Source organism: Lissotriton vulgaris, chromosome 3_2 (assembly GCF_964263255.1).
Source record: "Lissotriton vulgaris chromosome 3_2, aLisVul1.2, whole genome shotgun sequence".
Classification (NCBI taxonomy): Eukaryota; Metazoa; Chordata; class Amphibia; order Caudata; family Salamandridae; genus Lissotriton; species Lissotriton vulgaris.
This window is the reverse complement of record NC_141690.1, coordinates 329,321,704-329,346,828: the sequence shown is the minus strand read 5'-3', so window position 1 is coordinate 329,346,828 and position 25,125 is coordinate 329,321,704. Positions and strand designations below refer to the sequence as shown.

General features: G+C 45.8%; 1 protein-coding gene across 1 annotated transcript in view; it reads right to left on the bottom strand.

The window, feature by feature from the left end:
* Positions 1 to 13,683, bottom strand: part of LOC147725782 (immunoglobulin kappa light chain-like) — a 198,891-nt gene extending 185,208 nt beyond the window's left edge. Inside the window, exons 1-2 of the mRNA XM_086964499.1 lie at positions 13,600 to 13,683; positions 13,153 to 13,454 (exon numbers count right to left, since the gene is read on the bottom strand). Of these exons, the coding sequence (XP_086820625.1) occupies positions 13,153 to 13,454; positions 13,600 to 13,654 (357 nt within the window). The 5' untranslated portion in view covers positions 13,655 to 13,683. The remainder of the gene's footprint in view (positions 1 to 13,152; positions 13,455 to 13,599) is intronic.
* Positions 13,684 to 25,125: the final 11,442 nt, after the last annotated feature.

Sequence of the window (25,125 nt, the reverse complement as noted above, 5' to 3'; positions counted from 1 at the left end):
TTCTAAGTTCTTCTCTCTATCTATCTAGGGGTACCCGGCAAGGCTGCCCTCTTTCCCCTTTATTATTTATTTTATGTCTGAAACCCTTTTTAGAACGTATTCGTTCTAATCCTAATATTGTTGGCTTTAAATCACCTTCTACGGAGATTAAATTGTCTGCGTATGCGGATGATGTACTGGTGTATATAGCTGACCCTACTTCATCCCTCCCACACTTTTTGGATGAAGTGCGTTTGTATTCCTCCATATCGGGCTATAAGCTCAATTTATCCAAAACGGAAGTCTTACCTCTGAATGCAGCCTGCTATCAGTACATGTTTAGTGACACTGAATTGGCTTGGTGTCCCTCCAAAATTAAGTACCTTGGTATATGGTTCTCATCATCTTTAGTTGATACACTTAAATTTACCTTTGATTCCCTGTTAAAGAAACTTCAATCTCTCCTTCAAATTTGGTCCCCCTTATTCCTTTCTTGGTGGGGTAGGCTGGACACGATTAAAATGATGATTACTCCCCATGTTCTTTGTACTATCTCTATGCTCCCCTTCAAAATCCCTAATTCATATTTTTCCCGTATAACTCGATATGTACAAAATTTTTGTGGAATGACAAGCATCCTCGTATTGCTTTACATAAACTAACCCGCCCTAAAAACGAGGGTGGCGTTCGTTTCCCCAATTTTAAATCATATCATTCTGCCTTCTTGATTAAACAGTCCTTTTCCTTAGCTTATGATTTTGTGGATAATCCTGTGCCTAAATGGGTTCTCTTAGAGAGTTCCCTTTTAAAAGGTTTTTAATTCCAGCATATTGTTTTTATGACAAACTGCTCTTTTCTAACTAAATTCCCTATTTTAAAATACTCACAAACACTGCTTTATAATGCATTCTCCTCTAACCTCTCTCCTCTTGCTTTTTATCATCCCTTGTGTGGTATAACAAATTCCTTAAATACAAAGGTAAATCATTTTACTTTAAATATTGGAAAGAGAAGGATATTTTGTTTGTCCATCAATTCTTTGATGGTATTGCTATTATTCCCTTTCATGTACTGCAAAATATGTTTCACCTTCCTTCTTCGTCTTTACTGAATACTCTATTATAACATCTGCCATTCAATCATACTTAGCTTCTCTTTCGCTTCCTGATGCCTTTCCCATTTCAACACCCACCAACACCCACCACTCAACTGTATCCGTTATGTTCAACTCAACTGCCTAAGGCTGCTCTTGTTTATACCATTTTGTTATCTAATGTTACGGAGCGCCTTAATTCAAAAGTAGAGATTGCTTGGGAACAGAATCTTACCATCTCCCTTCCTGTCTCGTTGTGGGATCGTATATGGTCCAAGTTATTTAAAGTATCAATTTCTGCTCGTATTACCCAGTCTTTGTTCTTCATTTATAGTAGAGTTGTTATTACTCCGGTTAGTATTAATAAGTTCTCCCCTACTTCCTCTCCGTTATGTTGGGCATGCTCTAAAGAGTTTGGTTCCCTTAAACATCAGTTATATGACTGCCTCCCAGTTCTGTCGTTTTGGAATGATGTTTGAAATATTTGCATGCCAATGTTTCGCTGTTCTGCCTCATTATCACTATTGAATGTTTTTCTAGGTTTCCTATCAGATGATGTTGATATTGTATCTTCTTCTACTAGATTGTTGGACCTGCTTATTGCTCTCGCATTTAAAGTTATTTTGTCGTGTTGGAAGGATAACTCCAAATTATCTGTACATACATGGTGGAATTTCATTTGTGATGAACATATGATTGCTATTGCTTCCTCCTCTTCTATTCCCCTAAAAATCAAATCTGATCTTCTCTGGCTCCCCTTTACTACGTATCTTTCTTCCGACTCTCCTATATGATTGATCCACCTTTAATCCCACATTTGTTCTACTCCTACGACTTCTCACTTTTCATTTTCTTCCTTCTTTTCTCCTTTCTTCTGCCCTTTTCTTTCTTCTTCTCCCCTTCTGTCTTTTCTCTCTTCTCTATCTCATTTTCCTTACCTACCTCTTTATCATACATATGTTTTAGACTCCAAGTTCATCTGTGTTTCATACCATTCTGTATGACATATGTATAATTTTCTCTTTAAAAATTACCAATAAAAATTTCTTTAAAAAAATAAAAGAAATTCGTAATCCCGATGAGCAGGGTTTTCCCAACACACTCAGTCTGATTATCTGTGTAAGTAGGTCCTGGGTAATAAGTTTGGCCATTGGAATGTGCAGTGTGCACTTATAACATTTTTTGCGTACAGAAGTTGTTTCAAATATTCAAATCTTGTGGTCCCAGCACTCGGTTGTAGCCTAAAACACGGCAGCCTGCGTTTATAGTTTCTGCCACTCGGTGGCAGCGAGTTACTTCTCTTTCACATGCTCGCTATTTACAATCCGCAGTAGTTTTGGATGCAGATCAGTGGGCTACAGCTTTTGTCAGAGAGATCCTTTATGACTGTATTTTCCACATCTGATGTTCATGGGTAAATGTGGGGGCGGATGTTTAGGAGTGAGTGATGGGGTGTGGTAAGGGAACCTAATTTTTAATGGAGTGTAGGAAAAGGGTGTTTTCCTCCTGGAAAAAGGTAAAAAGTGGTTACTTTTGCTGTCCAACACACTCAGTCGGATTATCTGTGTAATCACCATGATAAACAACATTGGGCTGCTTCACCTGCTCCCAAGTAGCCGTGTGAAATGCAGTCATGATAAATCTGTCCCAAGGCTTAAAAAACACTAATCATTCATCCACCCACCCTTTCATCCGTCCAGCCGTACACCCTTCATCCATCCACCCTTTCATCCATCCATCCACCCTTTCATCCATCCATCCACCCTTTCATCCATCCATCCACCCTTTCATCCATCCATCCCCCTTTCATCCCTCCATCCATCCATCCACCCACCTTTTCACACATCCATCCACCATTACATTGGCCAAGCCCCTTTGAGAGACACCCCCGTTTTTTCATTACACTAAAAGCCCTGGAGTAAGTAACACAGGTTGGGGCAAGTGATGGGATTGTGTGAGTAACAGAAGGGGGGGTTAGCAAGTGATGAAGAGTAGGGGCCCATAAGAGGTGTGCAGCTGAATGATGTGTGCAGGGGGAGACGAGGCAATCTGGTGCAGAGGGAGCAAGATGGGGCAGTTGGGGGAAAGTATGGAAAATAGTGGGTTAGCAATGGGGGTGTAATCAAGTTAAGGAAGCCAAGGGCACAAGGAATATGTCCGAGGGATATGTAGCAAGTGGAAAGATGAGAAGTGGTCAAGAGTAGGGGTGTGGGAGAAGATGGCTAGCGGTAACGGCAAGTTGGTGTAAAAATAGGAGAGGGTGGTAACCATGTGGGGGGTGGGAAATGAGGCCTTGGTGGGGGAATCTGATGCTGTTGAGCAGCTAGAGTTTGGGGTAGCCACTTGCAACTAAATGATTACCAAGTGACTACTGTCACCAACGACGTGATGCATTTTTGGAGCTGTAATCTGGGACTGATTGAGTTGCTCAAATGTGAGTAGTTTAGATGTTAAGAGTTTGAAACAAAATCCAGATACTGGAGCTATGCTCTTGGTGGACTGTAGTGCTCAGGTGATCCTAAATGCGTCAGGAGAGGTACTGCCTGAGGCTGAATGGCAGCAAGATTGAAGTGCTCGTGGTGGGGGGTGGCCCATCTGTGTGGTCATCGGCATGGTGGCCACCCTGTCTGGGGTCGACTCCCAACACCATGTCAGGAAACCAAAAATCTGGGAGTGTGGCTCGATGCTGATCTAACATTTGGGCCCCAGATCAGTCGGGTGGTGGGGGGGTGCTTTGGCGTCCTGAAAGGCCTACGGAAGGTTCTAGAGTTCCTCCCTACAGAGGCTAGAAGGACGCTGGTGCATGCCCTTGTCACCGTTCGATTGGACTATGGCAATCTTCTTTATCTGGGTGCCACGGGAAAGAGCCTTGACCGCCTCCAGGTGTTACAAAATGCCGCGGCTCGTTTGGTTTTGAGGCTGCCCAGAAGATCCGCCTCGAGGGCAGCGTTGCAGGTACTTCACTGGCTTCCGGTGAGGAGTAGAATTGAGTTTAAGGCTCTGTGCACGTGCCACCGCATTATGGGCGGCAAAGCACCGAAGCCGTTACAGGGCCTAATTACTCGCTACGAGCCAGACCGAGCATTGAGATCCTCTGGCTCCGGCCTACTGATGGTTCCCAAAGTTAAAAAGGCACGCATGGGGGGTAGATCCTTCCGGTTTCTTGCAGCCAGAAGCTGGAATAGGCTCCTGCTGGAACTGCGCTTGGAACCGTCAGAGTCCAGATTTAGGGGGAAACTGAAAACTCACCTGTTTGTTCAGTAGATGGGCTCTAGGTGCTGCTGAGACTTTGTTGCTTCCACTTACCATAGCGCGGGGAGACGCCGGTGTGCGTAACCAGGCACTTTATAAACTTTCCTATTATTATTATTCATCCACCCACCTTTTCACACATCCATCCGTCCATCCACCCATCATTTATCCACCCACCCACCCTTTCATCCATATCCACCCACAATTTCATCCATCCATCCATCCACTCATCATTCATCCACCCACCCTTTCATCCGTCCATCCTTCATCCACCCCCCCTTTCAGCCATATCCACCCTCTCATCCGTCCATCCTTCATCCACCCACCCTTTCAGCCATATCCACCCTTTCATCCGTACATCCTTCCTCCATCCACCCTTTCATCCATATCCACCCACCCTTTAATCCATCCGTCTACCCATCATTCATCCATCTACCCTTTCATCCATATCCCCCCACCCTTTCCTCCATCCATCCCCCCTTTCATCCCTCCATCCAGCCATCTGACTGCTTATCACTGGAGCTTGTTTATGTATTTATTTATTTTTTGTTAATAGTGCGGATCACGTCAGTTCCGTTGCTTTTACCCAGCCGCTTCCCGTGCAGCATGTCCCAAATAAGACCTTGAACCAGAGCGGGAAGGGGTTTTGGGAGGGAATTCTGCGATGAGAGAAGGCTGAGGCAGTAACACTGCAGATTGGTACGGAGGCTCAGAGACCAGAGCGAGGCAGAGGATGTCACTGCAGCAATGGGTCATCCCAGTTCTATGCTACCTGTTTCAGGAAGCATGCAGGAGCTCCTCAGCCCGTGGGTGTAAAGCTGCCTGTGAAAGTGAGTAGCACATGGCTATAGAGCTTACTTAGTTCACCCAACAGGATCGCAGCATTGTCTCCTATTTGGTGTCCCAGAGACCAGGTGGGGGTGGGTGCAGGGTTGGTTGTGGTCACGTGCAGCTCAGCGTGTATTTTAAATGTCCATCCACTAATAACACTGTTTGTAAATAAAATAAATGCGTATGATTTTTATATGGCCTTCAGCTAATAAATGTTCACAATAACACGGGGGCATGCAAATTAGCAAGGGGAATTATCGCCGCTTTTTCGGCGATTTGTGCTGAGAAAGCGGCGATACTTCTAGAGCCCTATCCACAGGGGCATTTTAATGCCTGGCTCAAGCCCACTTTGCATGTCGGCGACAAACATCGCTAATGACATGCAAAGTGGTCATTCCCATGTCATGTCCAACCACATGTAAAATGTGGTTGGAGGTGGTAACACCATATTACCAAGGCAGGCGTTGGGAGAGGGAGACCTGCGATAAACTCGTTTATCGCAGGTCTCCCAACGCCTGCTCTGACCAGGTGTTAGGGCATTGATAACATGGGGGTGTGGATCATAAAGCTGAATCCACCCCCCCATATTATCAAGGAACACATTAGCGCGTGAAAAGAACATTTGCTTTCATGCGCTAATGGGCCTTATCGCCGACTATCGCCGGATTTCATTTCGCCTACGTGATGCGCATAGATAATTGCGCGTTATCACGGCAAAGAAATCCGGCGATAGCCGGCGATATGGGAATGTGCGTTGTGTGTTTACTAACGCACTTCTAGGTAATATGCCCCACGGTTTGTGCATAAAATAAATGCGTACCACTGTTCAGCGTGTATTTTAAACGTCCATCCACTGTTTATATCCGTATATTCGTTGCATAAACCATACGCGCACCACTGTTCACAGTTTCTATCCGTTTCTTTCCGTATATTCGATGTAACAGCATGCGCAATGTGAAAACCTGCGATGTAACAGCATGCACGATGTAATTGCATACTTTGTAAAGGTTCCCACGATGTAAAATGTGCGTTGTAATGCACCTGCGATGTTCTCTCTTCGTTGTAATGGGTGTTCACCAAAATGGCTTATGTACATGTTCCACTGCATCCTTTGAAATCACTTTACTGAGCTATTAAATTTATATCATGTTTATGCATTTTTTTTATTTAGCATTTTGTTTTTCTGCTTTGGCAGCTATGATTAGGCTCCTGTATGCTTTCGTACTTTTCTTTTTGTAACATGCATGCAACTATTACTGGCGGGAAATTGAAGAGCAGAAATAAGGCAATGTGAAAGGTACACGGGGAAAACACTTAAGCCAGGCTATTAATGAATTCGGAATTCAAGATCCTATACCAATTAAGAGACAAAAATGTATTCGCATTCAGACAGCACCCCTGGGCCGTGATTGGCTCACATACAAACTTGAGACCCCAGGAATATCTCGCAGTGCACTTCTCCCAGGTCTTAAACTATCAATTCATATTATTTCGCTTCAGGATCAAAGGCACCAAAGATCTCATTCCAGCTTGGAATAATCAGGGTCAAAACCAGGAATGCCGGCTTCGTGGATACAAGCGAGACACGTTCATACATATCTTTTGCCTATGTCCGGTTCCCCTCCTCATAGGAAACAATTGTTGAAACCAACACTAGTCAACTTACAAACCTGCTCTTTCAGTCAAGCAGTAATCACTTGGTTAAGTGGCTCTACAATTCCCTTAGCCTGCAAGAGGGTAACATTTATAAAACCGATCCTAAAAGAACTGGCAAGCAAACAGGCAAGGACTGAGTTTCTCAGAAACATCTCACCAGCAGAGACCTCCTTGGGCAGGAGTTCCAAACACCACAAGGAACTGGCACCTAAAACTCTCGCTTCAGGAAAGACAACTAAGCAGCAACATCTGGCTAGTTTTAAGTACTCGGTTTTGAAAAAATCAACACCATCATTCCTGGGAATTGATCAAACCCCGGCTAGTTATACAGGATAACTAACTGCATGAGTAATTTGCTCCTTACAAATAGCTGTTAGGGGGCAAAGTAAGCAACAAAGGGGTTCACTTAAAAGAATATGGTTACGCACCAAACATCTGCATTTCGGCCAACGACAGGCGCAAGTCTGATTCAACAGTCTGAGGCAGGAGGAGAATACAGCACCAAAGACTGGCAACTTGCTTGAAAATTGATCTGCACAAGGCACCCACACCTTACCTGTGAACTGAGCAAGGACAGGCACAATATTTGGCCACCAAAGGACCCTGGCTGGGCTACTCGTACTTTGTTTTCTAGTATTTATTAATACTAGATTGAATTTCATAATAACGAGGGTCACTGCGTAATAGCAGAAACCCTTAGTTGAGGCCAAAATAAGGTTTTTTAGAATTGTATTATTTGTATCTCAAATTAATGTATTAGGTTTGGTTTTATACATATTACAGGGACGGTAGGCAAAGGTTGTAATTAACTATGCAAATAAACGATTAGATACAAAAGCTCCCAATGGCTGACCACAAATTCAGCACCTCAATCCCTGTTGTGGATATATTGTATAGTCCTACTTCCAGCACTTGCCGTTGTTTAGCGCCACTGGAATCCAGAGAAGATTTGATTGCTTTATAAGGAAAGTGCACCAGCAACAAAGTCAAGATTGCAAGTTCTGTCCATATATTTTTCTTTATTTGCACGTAAAAAATCAGTCATGGGCCAACTCGTTTCGTTCTTATCACATTAAGATCTTCATCAGAGCTTTCTGTGTTCATAGGAATAAGAATAGCTGCAGTATTTTTCCGGAATAATCACCCATACGTCACTATTCCTTGTGAGATTAGTTTCCAAACAATGATCCATTGGTTGCATCATTGTTTGTTGGCTACCATGCCTTGGCTGGGAACCTGTTACTATTTGGAAATTGATCTCATGTGGAACCTTGACGTATGGGTGATCATCCTGGCAAAAGACTGCAGTTGCTATTACTATTCCTGTGTACACACTATTTAACATAGAATGCCTTGATGAAGTTCTTAATGTGATAAGCACTAAACACGTTGGCTGATGGCTGATTTTTTACTTGCAAATAAAGAACAATCTGTGGTCTGAACTTGCGATCTTGACTTTGTTGCTGGTGCACCTTCCTTATAAAGCAACTATGCAAATAAATGCGACTTGACTACTGCACAAGCTAGTCAAGGCCAGAACTTTTGGCTTTTCTAATGCTTGTTCAGATGTTAGATATATCTCTTGAGACATGTTACATGTTCTGCAGTGTATTCAGTATATACTGCAGACAGAGTATTCTTGGATGCATTTATACTATTATGAAAAAGAACTTCTTTATCACCGCCTAGACTAGAGTGTACACAAAAACCTGAGTTTACCCAGCACACCACGTGACCCACGCCATCAGCCCTCTGCCCTGCTTACACCTATCATACAATTAATTGCCTGGTGATTGCATATTTCTGCTGTCCTTTGTGATTCTTAAAGAGTCCTGAAACACAAAAACACTGCTGTGCTGGAAGTTTATAAAAAGCGTAAAATATTGACAAAAAATTGTTTGTTATGGTTGTTCGAAGTGCGAGGACCTCTGGGACTGGCACCGGGTGAGAAGATAGACAGTGAAAATCCAAACACAGGGGCTCATTTATTAGACCCTTGCAACACTTTTGCGCTGCCGGAGCATTACTTTTGTGACGCGCAGGAGGCGCATTGTGAAGACCCATATCTGCGATGCCACGCAAAGCCAATTTGAGTGGCTTTTCATGGCCTTGTAGATATGGTGTAAGACAGCGCATAACAGGGAGGCGCACCTGGGGAATTGCTGCGGGGGTTCACATGCAACACACATGAATTTTGACGCTGGCCCAGATTTACAAAAAAAGAGCAGGTGTAACGAGGAGAAATGTTTTCATTTGTCTCGTTTGTTCCTCTTTGCATATGTCCTGCATTCTGCATCACACTTAGAATGAGGAAAATGCCCCTGTGGTTGTTTTTGTGCAGAAAGGTGTTCCGTCCTGCACAAAAACAATCATGTCAACAACGCAAACACCCAGGGCTTTAAGTGGGAAAAAAACTGGGGGTGTCTAAAAGTGGCAGGTCCAATCGAATTAAGGGCGCGGCTTACAAACATGTAAACTAAAAATCTGTGCTTAGCATAATGTGCTGCTTGACTGTTTGTTTGCTATTTCTTTCCTTGCATCCAGATATATAATACAACAAGTAACATTATACCTACAACAAGCCAGGACCATTGGATTTGTCAATGGTTGTAAGTTATATAAATAGGCAACACCTATGGCTTTGTTGTATATAATATTGGAAAAGCTTAAATTCTGAAATGATGAGACTCTGAAAGATCTATAACAAGTGTCTTTGAAGTTACATCAGAGGCAGTGAAGGGTGGGACTGCTGCAGTGTTAAGATTTTTGTCTTGCCTAAGGGTGAGGGAAAATGGAGAGCCTGTTATGGACTTGTCTCAGTACCTGCTTTTTAGGTTGAGCATTCGAAACCTCTTGTATATACTTTAGTATATACTGATTATATACCTAAATCTGTATGTACTTTGTGGGCTCTGGAGATCAGCCCTAGGACATGTCTGCTTCCGCTTAGGGACTTTTTCTGTTCAACTGCCTCTATTCAACTTTCTTGATAGATAACGACTAGCAGAGGTTAGAAAAATACCAGAATCACTTTAGCATTCTCTAGCTCCCAGTCCATAGAAATTGTCTTCACGAGCACCCGTAGACAAGAATATTTTTTTCAAATCTTATATTTGCGGAGATTCGACCACCGAAGGCCCCAATTTTATTTTAAAAACAGAGCTTTGGACTATACTATTTCACACTGAAAGGCAATATTTCTCTCCATGTATTCCCATACCTGGCGTGTCACACAGTTTGTTGCTTACCTTTCCTCCATGTTAAAGAACAGTAGATGTTTCAGCACCCAGGCTAAGGTACCGCATAGCTAAATACGTAAAAGGTCCCAAAGGCGAGACCAATAGCATTGCAAATGCTTGTTAGAACTTCGGCAGGACCCGGCTGACTTAAAACCCTGCAGACACCCTTGCACCGTGATGCAAGGGTGCCTCCGTTGTTGCTAGGTAGCATAGTGCCCACACCGCCAGCGCTCGCCCCGCATTGCACATTATCCACTTACATACCAAAGGAAACTCATGAGACATATTTGTGGGAAAGCAGTGCTGCAGGTTTATTTCGTACAACACAGGTAGCTGTTAAGGTGGGTCATCTTACAGGCGATCCAATGCGGCAGCCCCTCGCTGACCCGCATGCCTAAGGAGCCATCTTGCACGGCGAGACAGTTCTGACGGTGCAGTATATTAACCATTTCGTTATACTCCCGCCCCCCTGTCAGGGCGGAGCGATGAGGCACACCCCCGGTCGGTTCAGGCCCCCCGACCGCCCGAAGGACTAACGGGGCGCCGACGCTGTTTCCTGGAACCTCCTTCGGCTCCAGGTTCTTGGCTCAGGCACCCTTACTGTGCCAGGCAGAAGTATCTAGACTGTATCCTTCTGCCGCAGAGGTACCCTTACTGTCCATCTGCTTCCAGATCGCCCTGTGACTCCGCCTGCAACACAAAATATGACCATTAAAAATTCACAACTTTTACCCCGCCGCTCTGCAGCTGGGTCAGGGTTCAGGGTGGGATCAGCGCAGAGCCTAAGGGAATCCTGGCGGGAAAGAAAGGCCGAGCATGGTTGCTGCGCACCTTTATACCATAAGGGACGCCCCCATCTCCCAGGTGAGCCCTCCCTATTTGCTGCTTGCGTAATGAGGTCGGCTCAGGGAGGGGTGCCGCGCTAAGAGCTCTGCTCGCCCGTCGTGTGGGACTAGGGCGCTGTCCCGCCCATGCTCCCCTGCGTGTCGCGCGGTCAGAAGCATAGTGCCCACACCGCCAGCGCTCGCCCCGCATTGCACATTATCCACTTACATACCAAAGGAAACTCATGAGACATATTTGTGGGAAAGCAGTGCTGCAGGTTTATTTCGTACAACACCGGTAGCTGTTAAGGTGGGTCATCTTACAGGCGATCCAATGCGGCAGCCCCTCGCTGACCCGCATGCCTAAGGAGCCATCTTGCACGGCGAGACAGTTCTGACGGTGCAGTATATTACCATTTTGTTATACTCCCGCCCCCCCTGTCAGGGCGGAGTGATGAGGCACATCCCCAGTCGGTTCAGGCCCCCCGACCGCCCGAAGGACTAACGGGCCACCGACGCTGTTTCCTGGAACCTCCTTCGGCTCCAGGTTCTTGGCTCAGGCACCCTTACTGTGACAGGCAGAGGTATCTAGACTGTATCCTTCTGCCGCAGAGGTACCCTTACTGTCCATCTGCTTGCAGATCGCCCTGTACTCCGCCACAGCTCTGGAGGAGGCCCACGTCAATGACAGAGCCCCCCACCCACCTAGCTACTTTCGGTCGCTGTTTGCCACACCGCGGGACAGGGCACAGCAAAAGCCCACCACAGCCGGAGGGGAACACGAGGCCGCTCACGCCCGGAATCGTGCCCTGGATGGACTCATCCGCCTAGGCGAGCCCGATAAAGGCGGATAGCAGGGGAGGGGTGAGGCAAAGGGCTTAGAATTGCAAAATATCTGTAAGTACGTCTGCTCAACTATAAAGCCCGTTTCCATAAAAACACACCTCGTGTTGAAAATTCTGTCTAGAGGCAAACTAGGGCAGTTCTGGTTGGACGCTGCTCTCTGCCTGAAGCTATATTCTTTATAAACCAAGGAAATTCCTGGAACAGCTAGTAACACAGGATTCAGCGGGTCGCGTTTCTCGCCGCATTGCTGAGGATTTGCAGCAGTAAATAGGTCTAACCTTCGGCTCGCTAAGTAAAGGTAGTCAGAGGGGCGCGTTTATCTAACAGGTCATCGGTTTTGCTTGGCGGAGCGCTGCCCTTGCGCCGGCAGGAATGCCAAGGATGCTGGCGCGCATTGTGGGCAGAAAGGGCTCCGAGGTGGGCGCGCTGAAACCCGGCCTACCTGACTGATCCAAACCGCCTGACGCCCCCGCAGCCATTAATTTGTGAAAGGCCACAGAAGGCACTGATGCGCATTTATCTGGAGGCGGTAAATCCGGTAATAATAACGCTCTAAAACGAGGAGCAACTCTCACCACCCGCCTGGTAGCTACTCAAAGTGCTCCGCCGCCCGCCTGCCCATGCGGTCGGGACCGCCGTTTGGCCACGTCTCCCTCCCCCCGTGGCATCCAACCACGGGCCCCTGTACAACCTGGGCTTGACCCAGGGACGGGGCGGAGGGGAGGAGAAAGCGTGGCTCTCACCTAGCCTAGAAGATGACGATGATCCCTAAATGAACGGAACAGCGCTTGAGCCGCGGGAAATCAGCGCAGAGCCTAAGGGAATCCTGGCGGGAAAGAGAGGCCGAGCATAGTTGCTGCACCCCTTTATACCATAAGGGACGCCCCCATCTCCCAGGTGAGCCCTCCCTATTGGCTGCTTGCGTAATGAGGTCGGCTCAGGGAGGGGTGCCGCGCTAAGGGCTCTGCTCGCCCGTCGTGTGGGACTAGGGCGCTGTCCCGCCCATGCTCCACTGCGTGTCGCGTGGTCAGCGGCAAATTGTGTGCTGTTACTAGCTGACAGGACATGAATGCGCCATATCTTGTAAATTAGGTGCATTTCTGCTCTTTCGAATTGGCACAGGGCGGCACAGAAAACGACTTGCAGCGCTGCCCTACGCTAATCTTTGTAAATGAGGCCCCCAGAGCCCAGCTGAAAAGGGTTATATAATGCTGAATACTCAAGTTAATCCAAACTAGATCTCAGGCGCATATGTCTCACTACAATTACAAATTCACATAAGGTTATAACTAATTTGAAGTAACTTCTTTCGATGTTTGGACATTCAACACCTGTGTGCCTAGAATAACACCGCTCAGCTCTTGCACTGAAGGTTGTCAGAGAGCTGAGGTCAGAAAGAGGAAGCTGCAGTTTTTGCTCGGCTCTGTGTCACTGTGCGCGGGTAGTCATAACGCTGTTGACAGTAATAAACCACGGCGTCGCCGGCCTCGGCTCTGCTGATGCTGAGAGTGTAGTCAGAGCCGGAGCCGCTGCCGCTGATGCGCTCCGAAACCCCCGGCTGGCGACTGGTGGCACTGGAAATGAGAAGGCTGGGGGCTTCACCGCGCTTCTGCTGGTACCAGGCTAAATAACCGTGGACGGATGAACTGGACTGACATCGGATTGTGATGGTTTCTCCCAGGGACACGGCGAGGACTTCTGGGGTCTGTGTCAGCACAATCTGCGCTCTGGACTCTGAAATCAGAAAGGTGAATAATGACAACAGGAAGCATCTTGTATTATAATCTCTGCAGCTATGAAAACTAGGAACCCGGTAACAGATGCTTTGGAAGAGTCCTTTAAAACATGATTCTTCTTTTCAATAATTCACTGCTCTTACCAGGAATCCAGAAAAGAAGTGTCCAGAAGAACCGAGATGCTAACGTCACCTTCATTGTTCCAGAGGAGGCAGATCTTGTTTCTAAACAGCTGTTCGTAAAATCACATTTATAACCAGTGAGAAGGATATGGAAAGCCCCCTCTTGGAGCTATGCAAACAGCCTGCTTTGGGTATGTAAATAGGGAGTTATCTTGGAGGAGCTGGACAAGCATATCTTGCTTTTAAGAGACAAGCCCTGTGTCACGTCCACGAGGGGGATCCAGGGAAGGATGTCACCCTGTCTCAAAACCCTCCAGACGTCATCAAACAAGGAAACATTCTAGAATGCCTAGCATTGGTGATTGCTGGTGATGCGGGACAAAGAGGGCTGTTGTTTTCCTTTCACTGTATGGCCCTTTTATTGAATCCAAATGATGTTATATTCAGATTCCAAGCACATTTTAAAATTGTTTAAAAGTTGTGTTCAAGAGATGAGTCAATGAGTACACAGGATGCACAACAGTGCATTACCCTTGTGCACATTCCAATTGACATGTTGCCAATGGAACCTACCCTCACAATGAGGATATATTAGTTGATGGACATCGGACATGGATCTACTGGAGAAACATAGGGTTAAATACCAAATGCAAATCAATTGAACTAATAGTATACGTCATCAATACTCTGTAATTGTGACTGCCCAACTGGATTTCTTACAGAGTAACCCACCTTCAGCAAGACAATGCCAGACCCTGTTTTACCTGCTGTTATGTCCGGATTTTCTGATTAGATGGGATCAGCCCCTAGGGGCCCCTCCAACCCAGCCAGAACGTAACCACATCCCTCCTCAGGACCATCTATCCAGGCACCTGGGTACCTACCTGAGGATGGGGAACTCTCAATATACAAGCTCATATTATTAGAAACACCACTAAATCTATAGGGATACTAAGAATACTCACTGATTACTAAGGATATCCATGCCCTACACCACACTCATACCTTATAGTCTCGCGGCCACTCAGACCCAGACTAATCTACCCTGGGGCAGATATGACACACAATCTGGCGTGTCTACACACGTGGGTCTGCAGCCCCAGTGCTCTCCTTTTTCCAAACGGTTTACAATCCGGCAAACCTCCACGTTGGTAATCCCCCCCAACGCTCTCACTTACACACGGCCCGCAATCTGGCAGACCTCCACCCTGGTAATCCTCCCCAGCGCTCTCATTAACGCCGTATATCAACGACGACCACATTCCTATGAACACCTTCAGTTTTCTGTCTCTTCACTAAGGGTCTGCTACTACAATAATATTATGGGATAGCCGAATTACTTAGTGTCAACAATTCCCTAGCTCAAGGGCTCCCTGTTCTCCCTATTTATTCAGACTTACCGGATCAGGGGCAGCATCTGTTCTGGCTGTAACATGTGACTAGGTGTCACACTCCAGTACAGATTGACCCACCTGTAGTTCCAGACACGGCGGGAGCGAGGCAGATGATGGATTCACTCCTCCCTAGGGACGGTACTCCAGGTGAGTGATTCAGATAACACACCACCCAGACTACCTCACCCAGGGAAGGGGAAAAATGGAGAAATAAAATATAAAGGACTGGCAGCCAGAAATCATCTACAGCACAGAAGGACAATGGAACCCTCTCTTCAGGGCTAGGATCTGTGTACCTGCAGAAATACACAAGAAACACTGTAAGTACTCCCTCCCCCTTATTCCTGATCTAGACATATACTATCTGTGTAGTCAAAAACACTTACATAGAGAGGCTGCCACAAACACCCAATCATACCAGGTGTAGCAAAAATAAAGTAATAAAAATAGAACAAAAAATGTCTCATCAGCACTTCAAAGTTTGTGGATTAATTGTCTTAACAGAATGCCTTAAATAACGCAGAGGCATAAACCTCTCCACTGCTGATGCTTCGAGAGAAGAGAAAATACCTTACTAGGTTCAGAGTCAGTTCTTCCAGCAAGCTCTAGCCTCTGTAACGTTCTTCACAGAATAATTCCGAAACTGCCTTACAGCAAGGTTGAGGCTTCAAGTAAATAACATAATTCAGGAACCGTTGATCCAGAGAAAAGTCACGGTTTCAATATGAACAAAAAATAAAGAAATCCGAAAGCGTGAGGATTGCTCTCAGCGCGACTCGCACAGCGCGAGTCTTCCAGCTCCAGGACTGAACAGGTCAAAGTTGAATAATGCCGCGTACCGCGGCCGGCGTCTCCTCTGCCTCACAGCGGGGCTCGCACAACGCGAGTCTTCTTGCTCCAAGGCGGCAACAGGCACGAAGATGAGAGACACCGCGTCCCTTGCAGGCGTCTCCGCTGCCTCACAGCGCAGCAGAAACCACGCGGAAAAACACTGGAAACAAGGTCAGGGACACCGCCCTCGTAATGTTCTTTAGCGAACAAAGCTTGATTCTAAATGCACAAGAATTCTCCCGATGGACTCGAAGAAGGCTAACACTCCAGGTGACAAGCCCCGAGTGTATAGGAAGTGAGGTAGTTATAGGTAAGGGAGGGGAAAAACACAGGACAGACACAAACAAAGGACACACCACAGGCATTCTGGGACATGAAGTCCAGATCAATCCTACCTAAACCGTGACAGAACCCCCTCTTAAGGACCGACGTCTCGGCGGGCCACCAGGTTTGGTAGGATGCCTTGCGTGAAAACGCCGTAGAAGCCCAGGACAATGCAGATTGGCACTAGGTTCCCAGGAGCGCTCCTCTGGACCATACCCTTTCCAATCTATCAGATACTGCAGAACACCCCTCACTCTCCTAGAATCCAACACAGCCCGCACTTCATACTCCTCCTCCCCATCTACTTCTAGGGGTTGGGGTCTCACGGATGGTCTAGTGCCTTGTACGTATGGCTTTAGTAGTGAAACATGGAACACCGGGTGAATGTGCCAGGAGGAAGGAAGTTGCAACTTCATGGCCACGGGATTTATCACCTCGAGAATGGAATATGGACCTACATACTTAGGTTGCAACCGTGTGTTCCCCTTAAACTTCAAGTACCTAGTGCTTAACCATACTTTGTCTCCAAGAGAGTATACAGGTTCAGGGGTCCGTTTCCTATCTGCCTGTACCTTGTCACGATTTCTGGCTGCCTCCAGGCATTCCCTGGCTTCCTGCCCTACCGACACAAGATGAGCGTGGTGTTCCTGAACAGTAGGGTGAGCTGAGGGACTAGGATTTTCGAAGGGCAGACAATTGGGATGATACCCCTGAACACAGAAAAACGGTGAACAACCCAGCGAGGAATGAGTAGCATTATTATAAGCGAATTCCGCCATCCACAACAATGTTCTCCACTCCTCTCCCTGCTGGAGAGTGAAACACCGCAAATATTGTTCAAGGGTTTGGTTTAACCTCTCGGTTTTACCATCTGTCTGCGGGTGATAGCTTGTGGACAATCTCGCATCGATTTTCATAATGTCACACAATGCCTTCCAAAATCTGGAGGTAAATTGTGTACCTCTGTCAGTAATGAGAACAGAAGGAACACCGTGTAACCTGACTACATTTTGTAAGAAGATGGTAGCTAGTTCTCCTGATGTGGGTAACTTAGTTAAGGCAATGAAATGACCCATCTTTGTCAGATGGTCTATGACCACCAATATGGTATTGTTGCCGAGACTGAGAGGCATCTCTACAATGAAATCCATGGACACAGTGTGCCATGGGGCCGGAGGGATAGGTATGGGACGTAACAGTCCACTGCTTCGCTGGTGGGTGGCCTTCCCCTGGATACAGATAGGACACCTAGCTATGTATTCTTCAATGTCCTTTCGAAGGGTTTCCCACCAAAAATGTCTTAACGTGGTCTGGTACGTTTTCTGAACTCCCATATGTCCACTCAATGCCGAGTCATGGGTCCATTGTAATGCTTGATTTCTTAACTCCTTCACAGGAAGGTAGAGTTTTTTCTCTCTGAAGAGTAAACCATCTTTCACAGTTCTTTGCAAAGGTTCTTTGGCTATCCAGGTCTGCATGTCCATGACCGCCGTCCTCTCCTCCACTTCTTTTAGGAATGCTGAAGGACATGTGATTGCCGCGGCTGAAGGCAAAAAGGTCGCCTTATTCAAAATGACAGGCGGATCTTCTTTCTCTGTGATATGTTCCTGCATAACAGATGCAGGTCTTGAAAGGGCATCTGCTTTCCCGTTTTGGGGGCCAGGACGATATTTGATCACGAAGTCGTAATCTGAAAAGAACAAAGACCATCGTAGTTGTCTTGGGGTTAATGCCTTGGCACTTTTTAGGAAAAGGAGGTTCCGATGATCTGTGTACATTTCTACAGTGTGTCTGGCTCCTAACAAGTGGTGGCGCCATTCTTCGCATGCCCTCTTGATGGCCAGCAGTTCCTTGTCCGTAATACTGTAGTTGATTTCACTAGGAGTCATTTTCCGAGAGAAATATGCCACAGGATGTAGTTGGCCAGTCTCGGGGTGTCTCTGTGATAATATTCCACCTAAGGCGTAGTACGAGGCATCGGTTTCCATCACAAAGGGCTGACTGGCATCGGGATGTCGAAGGATGGGGGCTGTTACAAAGCGGTGTTTCAGGTCTTGAAAGGCCTCGTCAGCTGCCTCCGTCCACCTGAAGGCCACTCCTTTCTTCAGCAGCTGGGTTAAAGGCTGTATAATACCCGAAAAGTTCTTAATGAATCGCCTGTAGAAATTTGCGAATCCCAGGAAACTCTGCAGGGACTTCACCGAAGAAGGAGGTTTCCATTGAAGTATGGCTTGTATTTTCTTTTGATCCATTTGTAGCCCCATAGGACCAATAACATACCCCAGGAATTCTACTTCGGTTGCATGGAAGAAACACTTCTCCAATTTCGCATATAACTCATGCTGCTGCAACCGTTCCAACACTTCAGTTACATGTTGAACATGGTCTTCACGTGAGGCCGAATAAATCAAAATGTCGTCGATATAAACGATGCACGACACATCGAGTAAACCCCTCAGCACCTCATCCATAAAATATTGAAACGCCGCAGGGGCGTTACACAAGCCGAAGGGCATCACCTGATACTCATAGAGCCCATATTTTGTGCGAAACGCAGTTTTCCACTCATCCCCTCTGCGTACTCTCACTAAGTGATATGCTCCCCGCAGGTCCAATTTGGTAAAGATTTTTGCATCCTTCAACTGGTCCAGAAGGACTGGAATGAGAGGTAGGGGATATCTGTTCTTTCTGGTAACTCTATTGAGAGCCCTGTAGTCGATGCAGGTTCGCAATCCCCCCTCCCTCTTCGGGATAAAGAACAGCGGCGAGGAAGCAGGGGATGTAGAAGGACGAATAAAACCTGACTGGAGCATTTTGTGCAGATACTGTTGAAGATAGGTGTTTTCTGCCTCAGTGAGGGCGTATATTCGGCTACAAGGGATATTGGCTCCTGGTTCTAGATCTATGACACAATCGTATTCTCTGTGTGGAGGTAGCTTGCTGGCTTCTTTTTCACTGAAGACATCCCGAAACTTCTGGTAAGCCACAGGGAGAGTTGTGATGGCGTTGACTTCCAAGCTTCTTCCTCCGCTAGCTAGGGCACTGGCAGGCGTTTCTGTGGTACTATCCTCGCACATGTGAAGAATGGAGCAATGCTCTGCACAATACAACGAACTGAGAGAAACGGTTCGATCTGCCCATTTCACAACAGGGTCATGTTTGGTCAGCCAGGGCATTCCTAAGATCATTTTGAACTGGGGAGCATCAATAATATCAAAAGAAATGAACTCATAATGGTTTTGTCCTATTTGCATGACCAACTGTCTCGTATGGTAGCATACCGGCCCTGATGTCAAATCGGATCCATCCACAGCCTTTACAGCTTCGGGGGTTTCTTTTTGGATGCGTGGTACCCCAATACTTGATGCATATTGTTGGTCAATAAAATTGCCCGTAGCTCCTGAATCCAGCATAGCGTGTACCATTACGGGCATCTTTTCTGGCCATTTAATGGTAACACACAAGTTCATGTGCGGTACAGAAGGTTGCATGGTGTTGGCCACGGCATGATAGACCTCTTTTTCTTGGTCTGGGCTCAAACAAGGGGTCTCTGGCTTGCTTGAGCATTCTCGTTTCCCGACAAGGAGAGAGGATAATCTACTGCAGGTACATTTCGTGTGTTTTTTGTCTTGGCTTTGCAGTCTTTGATGAAATGCCCCGCCTTACCACAATACATACAAAGTTTCTGATTGCGTCTCCGGGTTCTTTCTTCTGGACTTAAGGGGCCTCTTACCCCTCCTATTTGCATTGGTTCCGTTGTATCGGGAGTTGTGGCACCCTCTGTAACTGTTTTGGGTTTGGACAAAGGGAATCTCAATTCGTAGCGATGTTTGTCGCCTTTCCGTTCTTGCAATCGGTGATCCAACTGAACTGTGAGGTCAATGAGCTCCTCACATGAGGACGGCATATTTACCACCTGAGCCAGTACATCCTTTAATTCCCCTCTTAACCCTTGATAGAACAAGGAAACTCTTTTGGCCGGAGGCCAGTCAGTCTCGACAACAAGACGATTGAAGTTTGTTATATATGTTAACAAATCCTGTGACCCTTGTTTAAGGGTGATAAGCTCTCTGTCTAAGGATAGCATATGGGCCTTTCGGTCAAACAACTTGCGCATCTCTTCGCAAAACTCATCAAATTTAGCTAGTACTGGATCATTCCTATCAATAAGGGGGAACGACCAGGTGGCTGCGTTGCCGCCTAAGTAAGACAACATGAAGGCAGTCTTGGAATAGTCGTCAGGAAAGACAGCGGGTTTACACATGAAGTGTAATTTGCACTGCCCTAAAAAGGTACCAAATTTTTTAGGATCCCCTAAAAACCTCTCAGGGGGAGCTAGAGGTAACTGCACTGGTTGGATAACTTGTATGGTGGAAGGGCCTTGTGTCCCCTGAGCTAGGAGGGAAGAGGTTTGAGAGGGAGGCTGTAGGGTTGCGGGCCTAATATATGGGGAGCCTTTAGAACTGGAGGGGCTAGTTCTAGTTAAACTTGATAGTTCACCTCGTAACTGACTAACCTCGTTCCTCATTTCCTGATTCTCTCCTCTGAAGGTATCCACTTCCAGTCTTAATGCTGTTAGGGATTCCAACAGGGTAGTCAAGACCGTATTGGTATCCATCGCTCAGGCCGTTTTGAATACTTGGGCTTGTCACTCTGTCACACTCCAGTACAGATTGACCCACCTGTAGTTCCAGACACGGCGGGAGCGAGGCAGATGATGGATTCACTCCTCCCTAGGGACGGTACTCCAGGTGAGTGATTCAGATAACACACCACCCAGACTACCTCACCCAGGGAAGGGGAAAAATGGAGAAATAAAATATAAAGGACTGGCAGCCAGAAATCATCTACAGCACAGAAGGACAATGGAACCCTCTCTTCAGGGCTAGGATCTGTGTACCTGCAGAAATACACAAGAAACACTGTAAGTACTCCCTCCCCCTTATTCCTGATCTAGACATATACTATCTGTGTAGTCAAAAACACTTACATAGAGAGGCTGCCACAAACACCCAATCATACCAGGTGTAGCAAAAATAAAGTAATAAAAATAGAACAAAAAATGTCTCATCAGCACTTCAAAGTTTGTGGATTAATTGTCTTAACAGAATGCCTTAAATAACGCAGAGGCATAAACCTCTCCACTGCTGATGCTTCGAGAGAAGAGAAAATACCTTACTAGGTTCAGAGTCAGTTCTTCCAGCAAGCTCTAGCCTCTGTAACGTTCTTCACAGAATAATTCCGAAACTGCCTTACAGCAAGGTTGAGGCTTCAAGTAAATAACATAATTCAGGAACCGTTGATCCAGAGAAAAGTCACGGTTTCAATATGAACAAAAAATAAAGAAATCCGAAAGCGTGAGGATTGCTCTCAGCGCGACTCGCACAGCGCGAGTCTTCCAGCTCCAGGACTGAACAGGTCAAAGTTGAATAATGCCGCGTACCGCGGCCGGCGTCTCCTCTGCCTCACAGCGGGGCTCGCACAACGCGAGTCTTCTTGCTCCAAGGCGGCAACAGGCACGAAGATGAGAGACACCGCGTCCCTTGCAGGCGTCTCCGCTGCCTCACAGCGCAGCAGAAACCACGCGGAAAAACACTGGAAACAAGGTCAGGGACACCGCCCTCGTAATGTTCTTTAGCGAACAAAGCTTGATTCTAAATGCACAAGAATTCTCCCGATGGACTCGAAGAAGGCTAACACTCCAGGTGACAAGCCCCGAGTGTATAGGAAGTGAGGTAGTTATAGGTAAGGGAGGGGAAAAACACAGGACAGACACAAACAAAGGACACACCACAGGCATTCTGGGACATGAAGTCCAGATCAATCCTACCTAAACCGTGACACTAGGAGGAAAAAGGTTACCTATGCTTTGGAACAGAAGACGCTGTTTACAGGATTATGGGATGGTGTACTAACTTGGTCCCTTAGTTGCAGGTCTTCTATCTCCCTAATTATTCACTATTACTTACCTGATCAGGGGTAGCATCTGTTCAAACAGTAATACCTGACTAGGAAAGGGGATTACCCTCACTGTATGGGGACAAAGATATACACACTACGTGATTGAGTTATTCCTTGATTTAAGCGCTCCTACTCCCTTCTGATCCATCAGTGGCTCAACGGCAACTGGCTAGAAGCTAGGCTAGCTTTATCATAAAACAACTCATGCACTGTAGTTCACTAATTAATGGGGATGTTTATTGTAACAATAATAAAGTACACATATACAAAACTATGGGGTCTCTATAACTAGCAGTAACTTTAACACACCGCTGGAAGAAAAGGATTAGACATACAATTTATCTGCGGGGTAACAGGATCTTTTAACACACCGCTGAAAGGGAAAAGATTAGACATACAATAGCCTAGGGAATAAGAACAAGATTAAGGTGTAAGTGTAAAGGGGACTAGTTCAGACTACCTCACCTATTAGAAGGAAGATTTCTCTCTGCCTCTGGTGGGATTAGGGCTCCCTCTGTCTCTCCCTCCTTCACCACATCACCAAGCCTCTGGTTCAATTGCTCCAGCTGACAGCCTTCTTTGATGCTCTCTGCACTGCTCTCTCTCTCCTCATCTTCAGCAATCGTCTGCCTTCTTTCTCCATTCAAGAACTGCACTCTATTCTGCAGCTCCAGCAGACATCCTGTTCTCTCTCCAAGCTGAACTGAGCTCCAAGCTGAACTGAGCTCCAGGCTGAACTGCACACAAGCTGGAATGAACACTCCTCCTTTCCTGCAGCTCGCTAATATGGAAGCTTGTCCTTTCATGGAAAGTTACGGCCAGTAACCTGCCGCCCACCAAATTCTTGTACCTCCCCGTACCAAGGACACGTTCCCAGCCGGCCGGCCTGAAGTTGTGTCTTCGGAGTGGAGAAAAATACATTCCTTCGATAAGGGCCAGCCTGAGCCGGTTCTCTCCAAGCGAACAACAGCTTTAACTATAAACTTTACCTTTACTCTAAAAAGCCTCTCAGCTCCATCAAGATGGAGTCCCTCTAGTTCTAGGCCTGTAGGCCTGAAAGGGATGAAATACCCCTTAGCTCTGTCAGAATACCTACATAAACTATACCAATGTGTCTACTATAAGCAAGTATGTTAAAGCCAATAGGCAATAGACAGATTAGAGTCAAGAATAAGGGATCTATCATCATATTAAGCAGCTATCCTCTTCTAGGTCTGGAAGAAAGGGCTTAAAAGGGCCAACACAAGCTAAGAATACCTATCCTAGATGTGAGCAAGATTAAAGTCTATATCACTGCTAAATAGAGCCAAAAACCCTGCCATTACATTCCACCCTTAGATCTTTATCTTGCGAACATCTATACACAACAACATCCATATAAACAAACATCAACACAATCTATCAACAAATCAAAAACTAAAAAACTCTCTAAAAAGAATGACAACTTAAGGAAATTCCACCTGAAACTCAATTGTAGGGAATACAAATCTAACAACCAACTGAAAACAAAGCAAAGCACCCTTTGTTGGGCCGACGCACACACCAACACCACAACCCAGAAACCTAGGACAAGAAAACGAGTATCATTAATCTTGCGAAAATAAAATTTTCTATTTAAAAAGCACCCCAAGTGCTTTTCATTATTGAAAAGAAAATATCCTAATTAATTAAAAACATTAGCAAAATCTAATTTTTAAACACATCCAGAAGGGCCTAATAATACCCTAATCCTCTGTGAGACAGCCCCTCCCTTCAAAAGGAGGTTCGTGCTCAGAGTTTTGAATCTGCTCCAAAAAAAAAAAAAAATACGCAGAAGCCAGGCTACAGTGTGAAGTAATTTGAATCACTGCCAAGTGATGATCTCATAGCAGGAGCAGGGCGCTGCAAGCCTCACTTTCCCCAATCAGGGAAGCCCGCCCAGGCCTACTGTATCTAACTAACTCCAAGGGCCAAGAGTCTGCTAACTACTCTGCATGTGCAAGAATCCCTTATCTGGAGGCAATGAAGCTGTCTGCGCCGACAGCAAGGAAGAGCGAGTTCACCCCTCCCTTACATAAACATTCCGTCCGCGGAACAAAATTGGATTTTGGCCAATCATAACAAGACAGGCCATGTTCGGAGCCTGCAGAGGAAAAAACCCGCCTTCACAAACCAGCTGGTCTGCCAAGGTCGACAAACACATTCTTTGTAAGCTGTTCCCAGGCTAGATTCTCTAACTAACGAAAGCTAGCATTTTAAAAATAATTCTGTTACAATGTACTGCTACTTAAAAGCTCCACTTTGTAAAAAGACTTTAGTCTAACTAATTCATCTAAAAGACAAGACATTTGAAACATGGGCATTTATTTAGCATGCAGATCAACACACAAAAAGGGGCAATTTACTTCTGCACACAAGACTATACAGTCTGCATTTGAAAAAACGAATTATCATTGACTATTGGGTTTAATATTTCTCTGCACATACCCTTCTATCAACAGCTTGTCAAAGTACATAGGCGAGCCTTGTAACTAAATGCAAATTAAACTAATGTAAGGGACACATAGATAGATGGTAGTGTGTTATAGTTATCATTTTTAACAATATATTCTGCTCCACATTAACTATACACACTATCATCCAAAAAATAAAAATATATACTGTCAGCTGTTGAAAGAGAAATAATTTTAAAACAACATAAAATGCACACACATTTCACCATTGTATTTTGTTCAACCAGGGGCAACATGTAATTTTGCATTACAGCGTAATTAACTAATAAAAGGGCCACATTCATATATTATCAAACAGCCATTTATTTTCTAACTGAGTGGGTTAACTTACATATGCCGGTTTTGCTGCATATCAAAACATTCACATTTGAAAAAAAAAAAGGTTCAGCTTGCATTTGGGAAAATAATAATGAGAACACATTTATTTTAAAAGCACACGGTTGCCTTTCACTAATTAAAAGCACATGTTACCATGCACTGTCAGGCAAGATTGATTACTCTCAACCTGTGATCATTGCAAAACATCGGCCAGCACATTCCTTTCT